At 48.3% G+C, this 17,210-nt stretch overlaps 5 protein-coding genes across 5 annotated transcripts; all 5 read right to left on the bottom strand.

Annotated features, from left to right (window-relative positions):
• Window positions 1-517: 517 nt before the first annotated feature.
• On the bottom strand, window positions 518-2,377 carry BKA67DRAFT_1237 (maltose o-acetyltransferase-like protein). Its single transcript, XM_046094955.1, has 4 exons — window positions 1,916-2,377; window positions 1,553-1,795; window positions 1,159-1,416; window positions 518-811 (listed from the first exon to the last, which is right to left on the bottom strand). The coding sequence occupies exons 1-4, from the start codon at window positions 2,017-2,019 to the stop codon at window positions 769-771; spliced, it is 648 nt and encodes a 215-aa protein (XP_045963043.1). The 5' UTR covers window positions 2,020-2,377; the 3' UTR covers window positions 518-768.
• A 1,266-nt stretch (window positions 2,378-3,643) lies between these two features.
• On the bottom strand, window positions 3,644-5,302 carry BKA67DRAFT_529101 (glycoside hydrolase family 5 protein; the record flags this gene model as incomplete). The annotated part of the gene is made up of 2 exons (XM_046099013.1): window positions 3,644-4,805; window positions 4,860-5,302. The coding sequence occupies 2 exons, from the start codon at window positions 5,300-5,302 to the stop codon at window positions 3,644-3,646; spliced, it is 1,605 nt and encodes a 534-aa protein (XP_045963042.1).
• Window positions 5,303-9,930: 4,628 nt separating this feature from the next.
• BKA67DRAFT_542936 (Alpha/Beta hydrolase protein) lies at window positions 9,931-11,454 on the bottom strand. Its single transcript, XM_046101162.1, has one exon. It carries the CDS (start codon window positions 11,044-11,046, stop codon window positions 10,177-10,179), a length of 870 nt encoding a protein of 289 aa, XP_045963041.1. The 5' UTR covers window positions 11,047-11,454; the 3' UTR covers window positions 9,931-10,176.
• Window positions 11,455-12,367: 913 nt separating this feature from the next.
• On the bottom strand, window positions 12,368-13,934 carry BKA67DRAFT_652186 (Pre-mRNA cleavage complex II protein Clp1-domain-containing protein; the record flags this gene model as incomplete). The annotated part of the gene is made up of 3 exons (XM_046106110.1): window positions 12,368-12,663; window positions 12,742-13,831; window positions 13,899-13,934. The coding sequence occupies 3 exons, from the start codon at window positions 13,932-13,934 to the stop codon at window positions 12,368-12,370; spliced, it is 1,422 nt and encodes a 473-aa protein (XP_045963040.1).
• An 895-nt stretch (window positions 13,935-14,829) lies between these two features.
• Window positions 14,830-16,269, bottom strand: BKA67DRAFT_589242 (inositol polyphosphate kinase-domain-containing protein; the record flags this gene model as incomplete). Its single annotated transcript, XM_046104433.1, has 2 exons — window positions 14,830-16,074; window positions 16,147-16,269. The coding sequence occupies 2 exons, from the start codon at window positions 16,267-16,269 to the stop codon at window positions 14,830-14,832; spliced, it is 1,368 nt and encodes a 455-aa protein (XP_045963039.1).
• Between the last annotated feature and the right edge of the window lie 941 nt (window positions 16,270-17,210).

Here is a 17,210-nt window from a genome sequence, read left to right as displayed (position 1 = left end):
CTCTTGACAATTCGTGAATGATGCTTATCCCCACGAAAAATAGTTCTAAGAACTCATTGTATGTGAACAAGAAATCCGTGATCGCTAATCGCTGAGGTAACCTGTTGAAAGCAGCCTCCTCGTCGTCTGCCACAATGGCCTGGGATCCGTTTGGAAATCGACTGTCGACCTCTATCAGCAGTCGGAAATCTCCCTGAAGTCATGGATTCTTACATACGACCGCGCGAGAGCTGGCCGGACAAAGATCTTGGTTATGCACACATGCATGACGATGTTACCGACGACTTCCGTGAGTTGATTCAAACTCTATATCCCGATAGTTGCTCGCGCATCATCTTGGTAGACAACAGAATAGGCGCACACGTCGCGCAGAAAATCTGCTGATAAGTAATAAACGACAAGCCCCATCCACATCGCTCTACTCGCGTTGTGGCCGACGGCTCACATCGGAGCTAGATACCCTACAATTGGCGAAGGAATATTATTTCTTGACTTTCACTCTCGAAAGAGGAGTGATTAATGATTAAAGTTCCTCGGGAAGGACCGTGATATATGCTTATCTGTAGGTGAACGCTTCTTCCACCGACTGAGCAGCTAAGTGAGTAGTTATAATATGTTGGAGAAGCACAATGAGGGACTTTCCAGGCTTACCAACTCAAACAGAGCAAAGGGCTACTTGTCTCACCAAATCTTGGACACTTATCCCAAGAGACAACCCGTATTTTGTCGCTGAACAGTTTGAGGAGCGATTGGAATGGTTGAGACTTCTCACCGAAGGATTGAAAGCTCTGATGGCTTCAGTGTTGGCGCCCTAGCAAGTGTGGGATTAGCACACGCTTTCTGTCGTTCGCGCAATAAACCAGTGCAACGATTGCACCAACTATATGAAATCTATTGTCACAGTGAACCACGCAAAAGTGCAGCCTCGAAATGTAGACAACAAATCCATCGCAGGCCGTGGTCATCGCGGATAGCCAGGAACTGCCTTTGCTACAAATGAATTCATGTTTTACTCGAACAATAGCAACCCGATTGTCAGCAGCTGAAAGGCATATTCCAGGCTCCGTTGGGCACCGATCAATCTCCATCGTTCAGTCGTGGTTCTGAATGTTATCAAACTTTCGAATGGCCTTGGCAGGCACACCACCTACTACATACCCAGGCTCGACGTTTTTCGTTACCACCGCGCCAGCTGCAACTGTCGCACCTTGTCCGATGCGAACACCGGGCAAGATAGTCGCACGTGCTCCGATCCAACAATCTGACTCGATCCAGATTGGCAATGCAAATGATGTACCATGGGCTTCCCGACGAGCTTGTGGGTGGGCGTCATGCGTCCCGGTGCAGATGCATACATCGGGTCCGATGAGAACACGGTCGCCAATCGTCACAGGCGCGTTGTCGTAGATGGAGACGCTGAGAAAAGGGTAAGTAATCGGTAGCAAAAGCAAGACTTCGGGGAGACCATGGCATTCTATGGGTCGAATTGACATATGATAGGCCAAGAGAATAATCAGACAGACGATGTTTCGCAAGAAGGAGAATTTCTCACCCGCGGTTGATATATACTTGATCGCCCACAAAAATATTACACCCCCACGTTAGAAAGAATGGCGGCTCGATATTGATATTTGCGCCAAGCTTCCCAAGAAGTCCTCTGGCTATGAGCATCCGTCGCGACGTAAGAGACGACAACGTGGCATCATCGGGAATGCTTTCATCATTGAACAACCGCATTTGTCTCATCATGGCAATCTTGTGTTGGACAAGTTTTTGAACTTTGCCGGCTGAAAAGCTGTATCGTCGAAAGCAGCAATGTTAGTGTACTTACATTCTAAGGCAGTAAAAAGTTGCAAGTATGGCCGAGAGTCCAAAGCAACGATTCGCAAGGCATATATGAAGAGGGACGACGAACTGCATTCCACTGATCATCTTTTCGAATTCATCGCACCATGGTACTGGCACTTCACTTTGCTTAACAACATCTATGATGACTAGGTCTTTGCTTGAAGTAGCCATCCCGGACGCAGCTTTCGACGCAGCTAATTCAAATTCTATGAGCGCCACGAAACAACTGTCTGTTAATGGATGCCGTGGTCCGTAATTTCGAAAGGGTTGGGCGGCATACAGTTCTCCAGAATTAAATCTTCAGTCAACTGACGCCCTTCCACACAGAACTGGCGGTAAAAGTTGAATACCCCGCTTTCACTCTGTCATAGATCCGTAGCGGCAGTGCGGCTAGAAGTTCCAGTGAGGTTACGGCTTGGAGCCATCTGATGATACAAAACTGGACAAACGAACAGTCAATGGATAGACTCGAAGCCTGTCGCATCACACATGTGTCGCAATTCTGTACTCTGATTGAATGAACTCGAGGCAGGTTTGAGTAACATTCGCTACACTGAGAGGTGTAATCTTTCCTCCTTGGCAATGCTTATTTACAATGGTTTTAGGTTATACTGTAGTTCACAACGGCCGCCCTTTGCAACAATCTCCGCCCAAACGTCCTGTCAGCATCCTTCAAGCAACAACGACGTACTCGAACATGTGATTGTCACGCATTCTAAGTTGAATTTGCCTAAAGGACGAGCAGTTAGCAGATGGTAGGATAGACGGTCACATTGCCCAGATAGCGCAGTTCAAAACCGACTGTCCACTTACAAGCATCCCACATCTATCTGCATCTATACATTTTCTGAAGTGGATCGCAATACGGTTAGTTTGACGGGTTCTGTCATGCTCTACGTATGCATGTACGTACTGTCCCGGGCAATTAACTCTCTTGTGAATGTTCTTGGGAATTTAGAGAAGGGCGCGGAGGCAGAAAAGCTATACCGACAGACGCTGCAGTTGAGGAAGGCGGTGCTGGGCCCACAACATCCCACGACCAAATTAAGCGAGACAAGCTTGTCTAGAGAAGTCTTTTGTTGCTCAATGCAAGAGCCCTTCGGAAACGATTTACGACGACTCGGCAGAGGAAGGCGGTGCCATCTTATAGGGCTCATTGAAATACAAATAAAACCGAGAACCTGAATAGTGGAAGTTCTACGGAACCGGTGGAAGCAATGTTTGCCACCAACATCAGCGGTGGAGAACACCGTCGAACGATAATGATGTTGTTTGTTTGAGGCAGAGAGAAAGGGGAATAAAACCAACGATACACTTCAATAGAGTATCTCCCTAACAATCTGCTGCCCTATTCTTGTATTCATGTGAAGGTGGTATGCACGGCTAGTTCGTGTGTCAACGTGTTGTGTTGTTTTTACACTGGACTCGAGGATGTCATACCTGGAGCAAATGCCACACATCATCAGCTTGGCGGCGACACGATCTCCCGACACTTGCTGTTGAGACAACTTTGAATGAACAAAAAGTAATTCTTATGAAACCCGAAATCTATGTTCAAGCATTCAATGTTGGAAAAGAACCCACGTGTTTCGATAAACCGTTGAATCGCAGAAGTATCATGGTAATTGAATGATCCATACTTGACCTTCATTGCGTTTGCTTTGCATGGCGTTATGGTCAGATGGTAGATACTGGAGGATACGGTGCCCTCTTGTAATGTTTCAATATGCTCCTCTTGAAGTTTTTTCACCATGTGGCCTATGTCTTTCCTGGCTTCGCTGGTCTGCTTGGCTATTCACAAACACTGTGAATAATAAGTGTTTGAGAAAGTGCAGCTCGATCCAGTCGCGCAGACTGTACAGCCAGTATAAGTCTGTCCACCGCATTGCCCCCATTTTTCGACAGTACAACTGCTAGCACTTGTTGTCGCCGCAGCAGTCGATGAGGTTGTTGAACTCGTTCGCGTGCTGGAGGTAGTACTTGTAGCAAGCGTGGTGGTGCTACCGCCACCAGATGACCCAGTGGTCAATTTGACGGTGACAACGCCCTTTGCCGGAACAGAAATGGTTACCTTGCCACCCGAAAGGGTCGCACCGGTAGCTGCGAAATTATTTCCCTGGGTTGTGAGCCAAGCGCTCACGCTACCGGCTGTAAAGCCACTGAAAGATACCGCTGCACTCTGCTCGTTCGTGCCGCTATTGGTAAACACCAGTACTACACTTCCGTCCGTGTTTTGGAAAGCTCCAGTAATCAAATTGGCGATGCTGCCAGACGTGCCAAGCATGACTGCGCCCGGGCGAATATATCGCGACCACATGGCGAAGGCCCAGAAGATCCCGCTCGGCGTCGGATTTACTCCATCAATCGCGTCGACGAGATGCGCGCCGGATTGGCTCTCCTGGATTTCGAAACCCTCCCAGAACAGATACGCTGAGAGCTGTGCGTTGACCATAGCGACAGCGATCTTATTGGCCCAAGTGAAGCCTTCGTTGTCGGCACCGCTGCTGTACCAGGTGGTTACGAATGCGGAAGATGGGCCGGCTTCCGTGTTCCACTTTGGCAGGTCGGTCTGGTTTATAGGAATCTTGGCATCGTAGCTATAGGCATGTGACGTGATCACGCCTAAGTATTCCGTGGTTCCGGCGTTTAGGAACGCGTTGGTGTACGTGCTAGCTGTATTCCAGCCAAGAGAATCGCAACACGCTATTTCAATATCCACTCCAGCGTCTTGTGCGGTTTGATATAGGACTGGAATGAATTCAATCGCATCTGATGCGTTGGAATTTATTTGCATCTGCGAATAGGACACTTGATAGTCTGGCTCGTTCAAGAAGCCTAGGTGTGTGACCTTCAGACCTTCTTGGGCGTAATATTTGACATATTGAACTAGGAAGTCGGCATAGGATTGCTTCCAGTCTCCCGTGCTGCATGAGTGACCGGTAGTACCGCATAAATATCTAATGAGTATGAGTGTATAGCCCTTACACGGAACATTTTAGGGGCTGGTTTACCCAGGAAGCTGATCACTACCGCTTGTCTTCATGAATCCAGGTGCACTCCACGCATCTGCATAGATGGTCTTAACGCCATAGCTGACAGCTTGCTTGGTGAACCAAATTTGTCCGCTATCATCACCATCCCAAACATAGGTCGGAGTGCTGGTTGCAGAGCCTGGACTAGTTGGCTCAATGCTGTCTCCAGTTCCATTCGAGCCGATGCGATTTCGGATGATAGAGAATCCAGCTCCAGTGGTCGTGTCAAACAGATAGTCCAGCGCTGTCTTTGCCATTGTCGCATCGGCATTCTGAAATTCTTTGGCTCTTCCAAAAGCCTGGGAGAAGCCGAAACCATTGATCGTTTGGTACTTGGCAGCCGCATTGACCGTGATAGCTGTTTGGGCAACGGCTTGAGTTGCGACGCTTGCAAGCGCGAGCAATTTCGTGAGAGTGGACATCTTTGAGCACCGCCAATGAATGGAAATTGACACTTAATCGGCCACATCACAGATTGAATCTCCGCGCTGTTTACGATATATGTTGTTGGGGGGGAGGATTTAGTGAAATATCCAAATGCGGAAATCCGGGTCTTCCAGTCCGTGGCTACCCCATTACTTGACTTCCATTGGCTATAACAAGGAGAACACGCATAAGCGAGGTGATTGATGTCGTATTGCGGAGAGACTCTTTTAATTTTACCTGGAATGCTTCGCGAGATCAACTCTGCGGCCACAACGAGTTCCGGTGATTGGAGGATTTGGACCTTTAAGTGCCCAAACGCAGGTCCGCACTTTGTAAACCGACTGCACCTATAGGAACGTTTCCCGTATAAGATCGTTGTCCGCTACTAGATTATGTATATGTGCGTAATTTGTTAAAATTCTCGTTCAGGTAGATGATTTTTTCGTCTATGGTTAAGTGGAAGGTGTACACTTGTATGGAAGTTCCACTTGAAAATCATTCTCATTTACTGGATACGAAAACTTTCGCCCGAAGAATCTTATACAAACTTGCTTGTAAAAACTTATGTTATAGAACCGATCAAGAACCTCAAATGAATAATTATACCATAAATCGGCCAGGTGTCTGAAATTTTGGTGGAGACAAACGCCTCACGTTCTGTGTGATCCTAGAGTTGGTTGTTATTGTAAGACGCACCGCTTCCCGCTGCGTTTAAACATAACTGCCCCATACTATACAATTCTTTCTTGCTAAATACCTTGCATGGTACAAGGATGCTATAATGTGTCTCGGGATGTGACAAGTGGTCTCCCAGACTAGCAAAAGCTTGTAGGTTGCACCCATTTAACGCATATTTCATCTTGACTATGTGACTGGGGTTAAGCGGCAAAGCCCATCTAAAATAACGACAACCATTGGTTCTTCGTGGTTTGTGATGAGGAGGGGGAAGGGTGGAGCGAATTGAAGAGAAAAAGGACATTTGTCATATTCATGGTTTGTGGTATATCTTCGTTAATGCTGTGTTTTAATTGACCCTTGATACACTTATGGCAGGGTTAGTCGATCGACGCTGTTGATAGTGCGCCCCCAATGGGCGGCTTCAAGAAAATTTTTTTTCAAGGTCAAGTATGCGACCATTTTCCATTGCCATTCATGCAACCTCAAATCCTCTTCTCCATTAACATGGCGTCAATGTTGCTGTTTGAAACACGCAGAATTGTTTCAGGTGATACGGTACTGAGCTGACTGGCGAGGATCAGGAACTATGACAATCTTGTTCTGTCCCTCCTCGATACTAGCCTGGCCACCGTCATCAGCACCGTCCATCTGTCGGCCGAGCTGCAGAAGTTACCTGAAATAATTTCTGACCACCACGGCCGTTTCTCTCGTCGGCCGTGAGTGTAGCCCGTGTCGTACGAAAGCTTGGCGTGGCCGTTGCTGACAAACCCATCTCATGGAACGTAGCATGTTGTAGCTCTTCATTTGGTGGTCTTTTAACTTATGCGAAGGGGTATGTTTCTCCAATGAGGCTGACATCAAATACTATATTGGGCTCTTTGTATCCGTTGAAACTGCAAGGGTGGCCTTTGGCATAACACTTGGCATATTGAGGGCAGTTGAATGGCATCCAACAAGCTAAGGCTTTCTAGAAGAGCCACCCATTGCGTGACAGACCGTTAGAGCTTAAGGGTCCCAAGGGGGGGGGGGGATTGAAAGAAGGAGGATATTAGGGTTGATTGGTGAATGCCAAAGAAGAACATATACCTTGGCCTAGAACGTCGAGTGCGGCGATGAATACAGCCTCCACTTTTGCCAACCCTGGAGATAGGTATCAAGGAAAAGGGAAGTAGAAAAACAATTGAGAAGTAGAAAAAGCTTCAACGGGACTTAAGTACTCTGTGAAATATGGATTGGTCTCACTGCACTCGCTGTAATAAGCCATCACCACACGCCCGGGTCGCAGGTTGGAGGTGTTTGGCGGCTGAACTAGAGTCTTTGGACATTAAAACGGTGCGTTAGAGATCAATTAGATGCACGATACATGTTTACATAGCGAGTAGTTGTAAATCTCCAGATAGATTTACAATGAAAATAGAGAAAAAACCTATAAAGGTGCCTATTATAGAAGCAGCGGAACGTAATTTTTATGTGCAAACTACATGACTGTTGTGGGTCTGATTATAATGTCATCAGATGGAGGTACTTAATTAACCGTGCCCACCCACTTTCGCACGCACCCCCTTTTGCACGCCGATCTTCCGACGCGTCAACAACACCACGCTTTTCTTGTAAATGCTAGAACTCAACCAATTGTAATCCTATCGATCTGATATTTTCAATATGGGTAAACTAAATGAACGCGATGTAGCAGAAGCAATTAGTTTGGTTCGAAACGGCGAAACGATAACGCGCGCAGCCAAAGCTTTCGGTATCGTACGGTCTACTTTGTCGCGACGACTTAACGGGTCGCAACCACATTCCTCAGCCCACGAAACGTCAAAGAACCTATCTGAATTGCAAGAAATGGAGCTTGAGCAATGGATTTTACATGAGGAATTGTGTGGACGCGCTCCGGGCTCGAATATGGTGCGACAAATAGCGGCTAATATCATGACTGGTATCGGCGAAATCGACGATACGGTCACCCCTGGATACAATTGGGTATACAAGTTCCTTAGCCGCCACCCACACTTGAAGACTAAGGTTGGACGTGTAATTGACGCTGAGAGGGTCAAAGGCATTGAAAAACAGACCGTAAAGGACTTTTACACGTATATATCACAGGTCAAAGACACCTATAAGATCCTACCAAAGGACATCTATAATATGGATGAAACAGGTGTACAAGAAGCCGAACAAAGTCAAGGCACAGTCATCGGGACGTCTAGGTCACGTCGTTCACGCGTTGCGAAAAACCCAGCAACTGGATGGATGTCAGTTATCCATAGTATCAACGCTATCGGGTTGAAAACAACGAATACGTATATACTAAGAGGAACAACACTACAAGCACAATGGTTACCTGAGGATCTTGAGGAAGCTGAGTATACAGCGACCCCTAAAGGCTGGACCAACTCAGCAGTGGCGCTGTCATGGTTGTTAGAGGTCTTCGAGCCAGAAACCAGACCACAAGAGTCCCCAGACTGCCCAAACCCATGGAGGATGCTCCTCCTCGATGGCCACAGTACTCATGTTACACCCGGGTTCATGCTAAGGGCATTCAGGAAGAGGATTGCCTTGATATACCTACCAGCACACACAAGCGAAGCGCTCCAACCACTTGACAAGACGGTCTTCTCATCGTTGAAGTCCCACTACCATAGGCTAATAAGCCTATACCGTGGTATTCAAGCTACTGGGCCCGTTAACAAGCAACGGATGCTTAAAGCTTATGATAAAGCTTGTGCCCTTGCTTTTACGAAACAAATTATCGAAAGCGGCTGGGCCAAAACGGGTATTTACCCCTTAAATGAATTAATGGTGTTAGGTGACCCTGAGTTCTTCCCACCATCACCTGACACTCAACCTACAACACCACAAAACGAGTCAGATCTAGCTGAAATTGGTCTGTTTACTCCTCATAATAGTAAGGACCTTCGACTTCAAATTAGGGACGTTACCATCAATCATTCGCAAACTTCTAGAGACGTAAGGGAGTTGCTTGGGAAATGTGCTAAGTCACTTGACATGGCGCTCGCAGAACTAGCAACAACACGTCAAGCAAACCTCGATTTGCAAGCTGAACTAGATAATCACAAGCCTGATAAACGTCAAACAGTTAGAAAAGACCCGAATAAGGTCTTTGCTAGTGTTGCAGAGATCAGACCAGCGCAAGACAAGCTGAAAAGGAAGATGCCTGAGCTACAACGCAATGAACAAGTCCCTATTGACTCGTTCCTCGAAATACAACCTTCCACGCGAAAGCGGACACGTAAATAACCTAGAGATAGTTTATTTGAATTGATTTCATGGTGTTATGGCTGGCAGTTGTTGTATCTATCTATCAGTGTGTTTGAGGAAACGTCGGTAAATCGGCGTGCAAAAGGGGGTGCGTGCAAAAGTGGGTGGGCACGGTTAGGGCATTTAGCTTTCTTGAATATGCGATTGGTGACAAAAGTATTGGCTGGAAATTCAAACGATCATACACTAGGATCAAAGTCGGATGGCGCTAATGAGGCTTTCTTCTCGTAGGACAAAGAAGTTTCAGAGGCTTCTTGGAGAGCTGCGGTCATGGGAAGTAGCAAAGCCAAAACTATGATGTTAAAAAATTGATTATCAGGTTGATGTAGGCAATAGAGAAGTATGGCAAGATAAGTCAAACAAAACTTTTTGACATTTCACTGCAGTTCGTTAGTTACTAACACTAAGTGATTTACAGCAAAGAACTTTTTAGCCAAAACTCAATTAGTATTAAAACGTAGAAGAACATGAATAGCGACTCGTTAATGTTACACAACCACGTAACGAATTATTGGGTGGACCAGGCGCAGTGGTTATCTCAAACCATATCTTCTAGTGTAGCGCTCAATTAATGATCGTGAAAAACATTGCAGTTGGCATAAGGCTTTTGATATCTAGTGGTATAGGTAAGTATAGATTTCAGAAGGTGATGTAAATAATTTGGTTTAACCTAATCAACATATTGGTATTCGGCTAGTGCTGGCCAGCTAGTAAGCTATACCCCTGCCGTGACAAAGTCCATCGCTATTCGCAATATATTCCTGCGTACGATAGGCGAAGATTGACCCGCGGATTTTGGCATGCAGCCATGCATGCTTCATCCATGCTACGAAACATATGCAGCTTAGCGCTGCAACAATCCTACTTAAGAAGTATGTCGGAGATAGTATCTCTCGGCAATGCCAGCAAGCTAGCTCAAGAACCCACCCTGTCTCAACCAAGCCTCACACAATTCCGGCCACCTGCTTACCGGCAAGTCCTTGGTGTCCAATGCGAACCCATGCGGCGCATCCGCAAAGACATGCAGTTCGACCTGTCCACCCGCATTTGTGATGCCTTCCGCAAGCCTGTACGCATTTGCCACCGGCACCACCGGATCGTTGCCAGAATACACGATGAACGTTGGCGGCGGACCCGTCGCGATCTGCACATCCGGCTGCACGACATTGTACAGCTCCTGCTTCGCGGGCGGGTCCAACGGTGCCTTGTTAAGCACGACTGTGCGACCTTTCGCATTGGTCGAGATGGGTCCATAACCTATAATGGCGAACTCCGGCTTCGGTATTTCTAACACCGGCGACGTCCAAGCAGACGGATACTCAGCCAACAACGCAGCGCCCAGATGACCACCCGACGAGAGGCCACAGATACTAATTCCACCATTGTTTGCGGCTGCCAACTCGCCACGTTTCTCAACGATCAGACTCAGCGCCCTCCGCGCATCTTCGAGCGGCGCCTGGGGTCCGGTCTCCACGTTCGGGAACCGGTGCACGAGCACGTATGCATCGAAGCCGAGACCCGTCAACCACTGCGCGACCTGCACGCCCTCGCGGCCGGCCATGAGCTGGATGTAGCCGCCGCCGCCGAGGATGAGGATTGAGCGGCCATTTGATTTGTCCTTCTTGGCTTGAAACCCGAAGAGATATGGACGATGGACTTTGCTCACCACGGCTTGGTCGTGTGGACTATTTGGGTTCTCAAGTTCGAATGCGCCATCTAGCGGTTTGCCGTCATAGAGAGACCATGCTGTGTCGGCACCCATGTCGAGAGATGATGGCATAGTTGCAAATTTGAGTTTGGCTAACTGATATATTTCGGGCAGAAATTGATGGCCAATAGCGATTGCAGAATGAGGAAGTCTATGGTGTTTGCTGGCTCAACCACAAAAGCAATGCGCTGGGAAAAGGTTGTACTAGCTAGACGATCCTTACTGTCAAGTATACAATGGCCTGCGGGGTATCATGTCGCGACGAAACCCACTGAGATGCAGGCTCCATGTCGCTGCCGTTATGGTAGTAGCGAAGCTAGCGCATGTTGTTCCACCAATCAGACTTACGGACCTTTGATTGATTGTGGTTATTGGCAATAGTATAATGAAGACTATACAAGTTCACAGCAAGCGAGGCAATTTCCATGGAACGGCACGCGGCTATGAGACTGAAATATAGACTAAGAAATTGAACAATACCTTATTTGGCGCCTCTACAATAGGTATGAAGCAATCAAGCCATCCGAAACGATACGTTGTAGAACGCGGTTAATTCGGCTTGTGTGCCGGGCCAGAGCCACAAATGAGACTCTCCGCCTTGTTAACTCTACCTGGTGCTCCAATACCTAGAGCCAGGAACCTTAAAACGTACGCACGTTTCGATGCGGAACGATACAGGCCGTTTCTCCTCCACACTGTCAGTTTTTCACCCGATTAATGAACGCATCTTTCGAGATGTCGAGAGGTGAACCTTCCCAGCGTGTTCCGCATATCTGGAGTCAGAATGGTGAAATGCTTCAATGACAATATTCTCTCGAATCTCGGCGTTGGGGAGAGGTGTGGTGAAAGGTGTGAGATGTGCCGCAGATGCGACCGGATGAGGTGGTTGGCTGAACGGAAATTGAAGTCATTTTGTGTAGTTACGCACCAAGGTTTGTAGATTGAAGAAACATGGACCTCGCGCGATGGACCTGGAAATAGTCTATCCTACGACTATTCAGATGGATGAAAACTGTGTATAGTCACGTATGATTGCACCGCCACTAGAACGCATTTCATGCGGGTCTATGTACAAGCTGACACCGGAGCTGATCTGGTCATAGTGTCTTGAAGGAACGGGTTGTCTTTTGAGTTCATGCACCTATGGGATTCTTGAGCGATACAGCCAAATGATACAATATGCTGTTATGGCTTCTGCGGTGGCTTCTGCGATTAATTTCGGAAAATGTTGGCTTGATATAGCTCCCAAAGCCATCTGGGAATATCCTTTTCTGTACCATACGGAACTACTGGCAACACAACACTAATAATATCAAGCCAGTACCGGGCTCCAAACAAAGCTAGGGGTAGCTAGAGTATTTGCCAAATCAAGTCATCTCTGTCTCCAGGCTCTCTAGTCCAGAAGACTGACCATAGGCTCTGGCCAGCTGCCCCATAACAATGGGCGATCTCCAAGTCTGGCATTGACAGGAGACAAAACTTTGAGTCGCTTCCTCGTCTCGTCCACATCGGTAATGTAGACAAATCCCATGACGTTGGCCTCACATACAGCCTCTGAGGAATCGCGAGGTTTCGCGTACATGATGGCCAATGTGCAATTGAGCATCATCATTGAGGGCTCAACTTTTTGAAGCGAGACAGTCGTGGCACCGGGGTCATAGGAGTAGTCGCTGTCGGAGGTTGACTCTGCTGTGATGAAGTCAGTATTCGTGCCACGGAGAGAAAAAAACTAATTTAAGCTGGAAGAGTTGAGCCGTGCAAACATACCTTCAGTTACCTTCCAGACCGTTACGCTTTCGAAGGCTATGTTCTGTGTACCAGGACTGAGTGTTCTCTTGGCATCTCCAAAGAAATACTCTTTAATAGTCCTCTCCCTCATCTGCCGCATGAAAGTTGAATCGCGCTCAACGACGCCGCTGCTCTTGTCCAGCCCAACAACGACAATGTCCTCGCCAAGCGTAGTCTTCAATCCAAAGAAGCGTTTTTCCAACTCGGCGGCAATGATGTCTGACCCCAAACAAATGACAATGTTGACGGAGAACTCGCTCACGATATGTGAAAGGAGATCATAGTTTGGGTTTGTAGCATTGACGGCGCCCGTATCGATCAGCATGCCGGTGTTCCTGACCTCAGGATCCTCGGACAGGCGACTGGTGGAAGCCATGGCGAGGCGGCTGAGCAGACTTCTGAACAGCTTCGCGTTGCCCTCTGGTTGCTCCAGCCCGTAGTAGTACGCAAGGGGAAGCTTGACAGGCACAGCCGCTGGCCCGGAACTTGGTGTTCCGCCCCATTCCGTGGTGATGTCCATCAGTGTTGCGAAGACGGCAGCACTCAAAGTGCCCGGCACGCTCAAAATGCCCTGCGTGGAGTCTGTGTTGACAACAAGTGGTTGTCGTCCCATACGTGTAGCCCAGCTTGCCAACATCCTGACGGCGCTCGTCTTGCCGCTACTGGTTGGTCCTACAACGAGAACACGAGGACCCATGGAGTCACTGTTCTCGCCAGCGGCCGCTGCTGCTCGAAATCCTTCCAACTTCATATGCAGGTTTAGATATGAGACTAGCGGCGTGTCTGCCGCCGTCAACTGGGCAACTTTGGCATTGTAGGGACCGGGGCCGTCGGGGCTGACCTCCAGTTGGCAGCCCTGCCATGTGTTGATCTTGGAGTTGGTGCCCTTGAAGGTGTATGTTACGTTGGGAGCGAGTTCAGAACCATCCTTCTCAGCGGTCCCAGATAGCAGTCGAATGTTCAACGATGAAGAGAAGGATACCTCGAAACGGTATTCCCAGAACGGCTGCAGCGAAATGGTGGTTGTCGTCGATGACGAGGCTGGAGTAGCGGAATTTGCCGGCGTTGACTGAATTGATCACTCGTCAGCAGCGAGGTATTTGGAGAGGGGATTGTAGTGCTTCGCAAGTACTTACCGCCGGGGCGAATTGACCCAAGCCAGGAATCGACATGATCAGCTCACTTCATCGCGATCCTTTGTTGTGATCTTGCTCAGAAGTTTGTTGTTGCTGCTGTGCTAATTGAGAATGCGTGTAGCCTTGCATGGCGGGGCGAGGCTGTTTTTAAGGGAGCTGCTGCAGTGGGTTGGGTTCCTAGGTCAGGTTAGTACAGTACCTGGTCTAGACTAAGGTTAGCTAAGTTACAACTGTAATTGTGCTGATCGGCAACTAATTACAACTGCAACGATGACGCCCGACTTTCGAGTGTCACATGCAAGCAATTGCGGCAGTAACAATGGCAGTAACATTAGGAGAGCAGCAAGCAGAGCAGCTGCAAGCAGAGCAGCAAGCAGAGCAACAAGAAGAGCAGCAGAAAGAGCAACGACAAGGTCAACTCACCAGGGAAGACTTGCCCACATTTCAATCTGACCGGCCATGCATCATTTCTACGAAAAAAAAAAAAAAGCATACTATACGTCACATATCTAAGTGGTGCACAGTACTAGCCGAAAGTATGAGATTGTCATTGTCGTCATGAAAGAACGCCTAAACTACCAGACTCCCTCCAAAGTCCTTTGAGGGTGTTTCTATGTCTAACCCCTGTGCGCCAATGTGATGAAGAGCCATGGCCTTTCTCACCCACTGCCTTATGCAAATGCGTCCTGCCATGGTTATTGTCTTTTTCTTTCTTCCCTTTCCAATGCGTCGCGGAGAAACAGTATGCTGGGAAATGCATTGACAATGCTCTCTCCTCTCACTCACTCACCCACACTCTCACCCTCTTGTTTGCTCTACCTGATATTATACGTTGCGTGGTAGACGCCGGTTCCCCAGCGACAGCGACTAGAATCTCTTCTGCCGTGTAACATAATGTAAGGAGCACTTATTGAAAGCACGCCCATGTGTCTCAATCAAGCATTCGCTTCAAAAGTTTGATGAGACCTCGTACACCTTGAAGTACATTCTCATCCGGTCCTTGTCCAGGATGCCATTTCGCATGGGCGAAATCGATGAGTTTCAAACTGTAGATGTAGGGTTCCGTCGAAAAGTCTTCCTCGTCTGAGTAATCCGACCCATCTTCGTAGACTAGGTCTGCGATGGTAGAATTGAAAACGGCATTGCCGTCTTCATCCATGCCAATGCCACTGTCGATACGAAGATTAGCGCATGGTCCAGATTCCGTGACCTTGTCGAGTACTGACGATCGTGCATTGCTGCGTGCCTCCCGTTCCTCTTCTCTTTTCTGTGCAAGGGCTGTCTTCTCCTCCATGGCAACTCTGAGAGCTTCGCCGTCCCCTTCAAAGACAAACAGCAGACTTGCTGAGTACATTCGACTCTCGTTGGCCATCAAAACTTCCTCTACCATCTCCAGATCTGCGAGGAAAGCCTGTACAACAATCCTGGCCAGCTCTTCGTCAATACCAGCCGACTCGATGAAAAAGAAGTTCTTCCAAAGCATCTCCTGCACGTTATTATCCTTGACTGTGTCGCGACCCCAGTATTTGTCGTAGATTTTGAACCCTTCGTCATCCTGCTTCACAACTTCCCCATCTTCCCCATCTCCGCCCGACTCCTTGGGGAGGTACGGAGTGCCTTGGTAGACACGCATGCCCGCGACACGGAATCCATAATTTTTGTGCGTCGTCGCTTCTGCGATTTCTCTAAAGCGGTCCTTCTTTGCTTGTGGCGCATCAGGGGCCGCGAGGTCGTATCCCAACTTTGCATCCATGATGTTGGCCTTCTTGTAGCCGAAACTCGAGTTGTGCAGTACCACTGCTTTATCAGTTGTGATCTTCCGACTCTTATTCGGGACCCAATCTCCTCCATTCCCAGGATCCGTGACAGTACGATGGAGTTCGGGAGCCGCACCGGGAGCGGGCGAGACTAGCGTGGCCCTCTGATCAAGATGCAGATGCGCCTGGACGTCTTTTTTTGCAGCCTCAGGTACATCCGCCTTGGCGACGATACCGGGGATTTGGGCATGAATCATCTCATCTGTCGTAGTCTCCGTGAGGGAAAGACTACCATAGTAGAGGGGCATCAGATCGGCAAAGTCGGGATGCAGTGTGTGAGCAGACTCGTAGAACTGGATTTCCGACTGGGTGCAGGGTTTGATGAACAGTTCCCCTCGGCGTCGCACAATGTACCAGCACTGTCATAACAAGTCAGTCGCCGCAAAAGAGCATGCGCCAGGCGGTAGAAGGCTGTCTTACTGTCCGGCGACGGCATATTTATAGTCGTTGAGTTCTTCGCGCTTGGGCATCGCTCGATCACCACTCAGGGCGCGTTTCGTCTGTGGGAAGGTGGCGGCCGCAGATAGCAGCTTAGGAGCAATTTCGCGGTCCATAGTGGCGTTGAAAAGTCTGAGGAGAAAAGGAGTACAGATTGTGAGACTCCTTCAGCTCGCCGTCATATCGTGATTTATCGTTGTTTGTTCTCAGGGCATCCGGCGACGTGAGGCTGAGGCTTGGAATGGCACCAGGGTGAGGTGAGGTGAGGTATACACTCTATGTCATATGCAGTGTACGGATCCGTACTTAAGGATGGATGAAATGCAGGGGAAAATGCGGGCGGACAAAGACAAACCAACAAAAACCAGTTGGTTGGCTTCGATCTATTCGTTGTTGGCCGTCAAGGTTTTAAAGAAACAAAATACAGTTTTCGCCGGGCCTCAATTAGTTGTAAATGTGCATCGCATCGCGCGAGAGAAAGGAATGGGGGAATCAAGGTTAGTAAATAAGGGAAGGAATGACCTGGCTGATGTTGCGCTTGGAAGAGGCGAAGTGCAGCCCAGAATCCGAAATGGAAGAAAAGGATCAGATCTCGAAAAAGTTACGCCATGGGATTTCCAAAATGTCAGTGTCTGACAGGGGACCTGTCATTTCAAGGGACCGTAGCGGATCTGTACCTAGGAGAAGATACTATGTACTTACTCCGCAGGTTAGATAGTCACTTGCTAACCCCCCCTTGCCTCCATCTTGCCTGACTTACATGTATTTCCCGGGCTAGTATAGTGCTAGCTATTAATTACATACCTAACTGTAATTACTTACGTAGGCTAGTTGAATCGCCTGCATTGTTCAGGGGCTCTTGGGACCTACACAGGCTATGTATACCCAATCCAAGAAGCCACAAAAGCCAGGAAAACACGGCACCCGAAACGTACCACGTAGGTAGCTGTCGATATCTTAGGCACAGACGGACCGGCACTCTGACTTTGAGATGGCGCCCGCGCCAAATAACCTGAATTTGGTATCCCCTATCCGTGAAAGTGACGAAATTTCCAAA

The sequence above is a fragment of the Truncatella angustata genome (assembly GCF_020726525.1).
Source record: "Truncatella angustata strain MPI-SDFR-AT-0073 chromosome Unknown BKA67scaffold_1, whole genome shotgun sequence".
In the NCBI taxonomy this organism is placed as follows: Eukaryota; Fungi; Ascomycota; class Sordariomycetes; order Amphisphaeriales; family Sporocadaceae; genus Truncatella; species Truncatella angustata.
The sequence above is the reverse complement of the archived record's forward strand: the minus strand, read 5'-3'. Positions and strand labels throughout refer to the sequence as shown.

What these genes read in the sequence shown, in the direction of transcription:
- BKA67DRAFT_1237 (XM_046094955.1), bottom strand. Translation starts at nt 2,019, where the DNA reads ATGGCTACTTCAAGCAAAGACCTAGTCATCATAGATGTTGTTAAGCAA. An exon ending in AAGATGATCAGTGGAATGCA is followed by an intron (nt 1,796 to 1,915) that starts GTTCGTCGTCCC and finishes TCGACGATACAG; the next exon opens with CTTTTCAGCCGGCAAAGTTC. An exon ending in CAAGTATATATCAACCGCGG is followed by an intron (nt 1,417 to 1,552) that starts GTGAGAAATTCT and finishes CCCTTTTCTCAG; the next exon opens with CGTCTCCATCTACGACAACG.
- BKA67DRAFT_542936 (XM_046101162.1), bottom strand. Translation starts at nt 11,046, where the DNA reads ATGCCATCATCTCTCGACATGGGTGCCGACACAGCATGGTCTCTCTAT.